This window comes from Berghia stephanieae, chromosome 2, assembly GCF_034508935.2.
Source record: "Berghia stephanieae isolate SIO BIC M18660-M18661 chromosome 2, UCSD_Bste_1.3, whole genome shotgun sequence".
NCBI lineage: Eukaryota > Metazoa > Mollusca > Gastropoda > Nudibranchia > Aeolidiidae > Berghia > Berghia stephanieae.
Window position 1 is genome coordinate 7,740,233 of NC_088361.1, and position 5,000 is coordinate 7,745,232.

Genomic DNA, 5,000 nt, shown 5'->3' on the forward strand with positions numbered 1-5,000 from the left:
GCTTTATAAGGGGTCCCTATCCAACAGCAACACTTTATAACAATATTGATGTACATTTATTATAGCGCCTTCTATGTAATTACATCTAAAATGCTTTACAATAAAAGTACAATTCATTGAATAATAATAAAATTACAAATCACAGCATAAAAAATATTAAATAGAGGTGCCTAAATGAGTCAATAAAATGGAGATATAGATAAAGGGAGTAAATCTGACTCATGAATGAACAACACAAAACAAACGACGTTTCGGCCCTTGGCCTCTTTCAAGTAAACACAGAATACATATATATTTATATTAGATTTTCATAATAATATAGCATACAAATTAACGTGGCAAAGATTACAATATAATTACAATTATATTAGAAATTATAAATATTATAATAAGACCCATTATTTTTTGAATAAGAATGTCTTAAGATGCGCTTTAAGTGTTTCTATTGTTTGGTTTTCTCTTATATGTCTGGGCAGAGCGTTTCAAACTTTTGGGCCAAAATTTTCGAAAGAGCGGTCACCGAAAATTTTTGAATTTTTCTTGGTACGATTAACAATGTGGTGTCGCTGGAGCTCCTTACGAGGCGAGAATTTGACTTCTTTTAAATCAGGTCCGAAATATACTGGGGGGGGGGGGGGGGGAACAAGGCCATTAAAGCATTTAAAAACAGTGGTCAAAATTTTATATTCAATCCGTGCTTTAACCGGAAGCCAGTGCACAGTTGCCAAAAAGGGGAGTAGCGTCATTAATTCAATTCGAGCAGCTGAATTTTGCACTGTAGCTTTCTGAGATTCTCTTCAGGCAGACCAGAGACAAGTCTGTTACAATAGTCCATTTTAGACAGTACCAGATAAATCACGAGCTGTTTTGTGACGTTAGTTGTCAGATAGTTTAGAATTGATTTTGTTTATGACAGCTCAAAATACATGCTTTTGAGAGAGTGCTGATATGCTTGCTCATTGACAACTTTTCATCAAAAATAACTCCAAATTTTCTCACTTTTTTTTTTAGATAGAGCTACTTTGCAATCATTGAAATCAAGTTGGAAGTTGCTAACGTTTTTGAAATTGTTTACTTTACCTATCATAATGACTTCATTAAGTTAAATTGCAATTTGTTCTGTGTCATCCAGTCTTTTATGTCTAAAATACAGCTTACAATGTCAGAGACAAGACTGAGTATATTTTGATTTTAAACAGAATTGAACATTTGTGAGTCGTCAGCGTAAAAATGATAGCAAAAATTATGATCTTTCATGATATTGGCTAGAGGTGCCATGTAAAGACTAAATGAAATGGGGACCTAAGGCAGAGCCTTGGGGAACTCCAAATTGACGAGTTATACTTTCTGATTTAAAATTCTGAATTTTTACACATAGGCGTCTGTCTTCCAGGTAAGATTTGAACCAATTCAGGACACAGCCCGAAATTCCAAAATTATTTTTAAGTGGTCTAAAAAACAATATGGTCAATCGTATCAAAGGCCGCGCTAAGATCTAGGATGTTAAAAATACAGATTTTTCCATTATCAATGCTTCAAACAATATCATTAAAATCTATTAGCTGAGCAGTTTCAGTCGAGTGACTTGATCTATAAGCTGCATGACCCTCCAGTGTACAGAACGCCACTGTTCCACCTCTTCAAAGGAAGCTACCACTAACTTACCTATACAGGTTTAAATGTTCTTCACGAGACTCGGTCTCCGGTGTGTTCATGGTGTCCTCGTCGGACGTCGTCTCATCCTGACCCAGTTTTTGTATGAATGCCTCGTGTAGTGCAGTGTTGGATTTTTCTGTATATATGGATTATTATTATTATTTATTATTATTATTTTTAAAATTATTATTATCATTATTATTATTGTTGTTGTTGTTGTTATTATTATTATTATTATTATTATTATTATTATTATTATTATTATTATTATTATTTTTATTATTATTATTATTATTATTATTATTATTGGTAATTATTATTATTATTATTATTATTATTATTATTATTATTATTATTATTATTATTATTATTGTTATTATTATTATTATTATTATTATTAATAGTATTTATTATTATTATTTTTATTAGTATTATTATCATTATTATTATTGTTGTTGTTGTCATCATTATTATTATTATTATTTTTATTATTATTATTATTATTATTATTATTATTATTATTATTATTAACATCATCATCATCATCATCATCATCATCATTATCATCATTTTGCATTTTATTTTCACAATTATTATTGTTATTTTTCCACTGTCTCTTTTCATTCGGAAATCGATATACATACCTATGACAATAATGTGTGCTATTCCTTTTCTCTGCCACGTTCTCAACGCTGTTGCCATTTGAATCGCCTGGTAGTGGGAATAAATAGAGTGGAAAAGAATGGGCGGATTATAAAATGGCAGTCCAAAACGTATAGGTATATATCAAAAACAGGTTCCACCTCTTTTACCATTTAATCTGGAGGTCAAATTTGTATTTCAGTATCGATTTTTGAACAAAGAGATTTTCCTTCCATTGTGAATGGCTTTTTTTTTATATAAAGAAAAAAGGCGTCTTTCAAAATATTACTAAAAACTGGCGAATTGTAGAACTCATAAACCTGGCTGATTTAATATTACAAAACAAATATAAAAATCTTACCAATCTTCTCAATATGGTCTTAAATCGGATATTTTACCGATTGAAATTTATTTTAAGTTTGACTTTTACAATTTGTTTAGAAATGTGTGTGTATTTTTTCCTTCAACTTCAAATAGCTTAAATTTCGCAATTCAATTTTCTTCAATTATTCTAGTCCAACAAAATACCAGATTGACGTGTTGTGCCACAAATGTGGTTATAGAGCAAATGATTAGCTGTTATGAAGTTGGGGGGGGGGGATATGGAAGTCGCAATAACTAATTATATGAAATGACCAATTGCCATAACAAGATTAAATTAACATTTTAAAAGAAAACTGATGCTCTGGCACTAAACCTCCAAGTTCCCTCCAACTAGATGCTTATTAAAAAAAGTTCTGATTTTAAGTCTAGACCATGTCCATAAACGATACATGCCTATCAACCAAACCATCTGGCCTTCAAATTTGTGAGAATCTATCCCTTTGTTTTGACGCAGTGAAGCTAATATTTACACCGTTTCATTGATTGATCTCTTTTTTTTCAGGCCCTCTGTGCCAAAATATTGTGAGCATCATTCAAAATCTAGAGGGCCCATTTTTTGACTGGTCGGCATGCGATGAGGATAGCTATGGTCTGAACTCGTAGTTCCAAGAGTTTTTCGTTGTTGTGGTTGGGGGGGGGGGGGTCAAAGCTTATATCAAGTCGACAAGAATCGCGACAGAATTTTAGTGGTAATTACGTCCTTAACGGAATATCTATGTGAACATTTGGAAAAGATCAAAGACTGGAATAGAATATTATAAAAGTAACAATGATAGAGAATGCTATACCTTGACTTTAGTGTTGTAGTCCGTGTCAGGCCCGAGCCAGACGTATATCCGAGGAAATCCATCCAGAATGAGTGCCCGATCTGGGGCAAGAGCTGACGTAGAACATTTCATCTGGGTTAATAGAATAAATGAAATTGGATTCAATGGTCTGATGTCACGTCGCCCAGCAACGGCGGCCATCGTGGTTCTAAACAAAGAAAATCTGTACTTTTTATTCTTCATGCTGGCTAGAACTTTTCATATGTCTCGTGATCAGAATGTGTAAAAGTCAAAACATGATCAGATTTATAATGTTTGTTTTTTTTCCCTCGGTATACGCTTTTATGCTCGTCGGATAAATATTTCATCATAAATGCGTCCGCCATTGTTCCGATAATTTAAAGCCAGTTACTAAGTTACCATGCGTCATTATGAGGGAAGTGACGTTACGACTGTTTAAGCGTATTGACGTCATTCAGCTCTTTCTATTGATTATAGTACGCTGATTGGGCTTCAGTTCTCATGAAATTATAATCTTTTAATCAATTTTGCAAATTTAGCGATAAGAAAATATAAGCATAATTATATGCACCGAATAATAAAAAAAAAAGAACAATCAGCTAACGAGCGTTGAAGTTGCTAGACACGAGAAAACATTTTAAAAATTGAAATGTCATTCGTGAAGCCCGTGGAACTTTATGTAAACAATAATTAGATAGTGCAACAATGGCGAAAAGATGAATCTATCATTGAGACAGCTTTAAAAGAAAAAAAGACAACAACTATCTAGAATGAGGGATGTTATAGTCACTAGTGGATTTGAGAGCTGAGTAAATTGGTCAGGTTGATTAAATATGACACTAGGACAGGAAACTATTTTCAAGTTTTCAATTAATTACTTAAATTCTATAAGATGATTGTGACGACAACAAAGAAGATGAAGATGATGACGAGGACGATGATGATGATGATGAACGACGACGACGATGATGATGATGATGATGGTGATGATGATTGTAATGATGATGATAATGATAAAATGATGATGATGACGATGATGATGATTATGATGATGATGATGATAATGATGATGATGATTATGATGATGATTATGATGATAATGATGATGATGATGATGATGATGATGATGGTGATGATGATAATGATGATGATGATGATGATGATGATGATAATGATGAAGATGATGATGATAATGATGATGATTATGATGATAATGATGATGATGATGATGATGATGATGATGATGATGATGATGATGATGATGATGATGATGATGATGATGATGATGATGACGCAGGCGATTTAATTGAACGAGAACCTGAAAATACGATAACAAAGAAAGAAAGATATAGAGTGCGTACGCCTATCAACTTACACATGTGGCAGTCGGTATGTAGCGTCCTTCCACACGGTATAGCCGTTCAGTATAGACCCATGCCTTGCTAAGATGGCAGCGAGACTTGCCCTCCACAATGCTGAATGAGATTAATATTTATTGGAAGAGTGATTGAATTTCGTTAGGTTTCAATT

The 5,000-nt window shown here is 32.8% G+C and overlaps 1 protein-coding gene across 4 annotated transcripts in view; it reads right to left on the minus strand.

Moving 5' to 3' along the window:
* LOC144964251 (advillin-like) overlaps positions 1–5,000 on the minus strand; it is a 52,775-nt gene that overhangs the window by 19,357 nt on the left and 28,418 nt on the right. For all 4 annotated transcript variants that reach the window (XM_078898305.1, XM_078898306.1, XM_078898309.1 and 1 more), the window contains 4 exons: positions 4,846–4,945; positions 3,471–3,581; positions 2,301–2,367; positions 1,666–1,792 (listed from right to left, as the gene is read on the minus strand). In XM_078898305.1, coding sequence (XP_078754431.1) covers positions 1,666–1,792; positions 2,301–2,367; positions 3,471–3,581; positions 4,846–4,945 — 405 coding nt within the window. The remainder of the gene's footprint in view (positions 1–1,665; positions 1,793–2,300; positions 2,368–3,470; positions 3,582–4,845; positions 4,946–5,000) is intronic.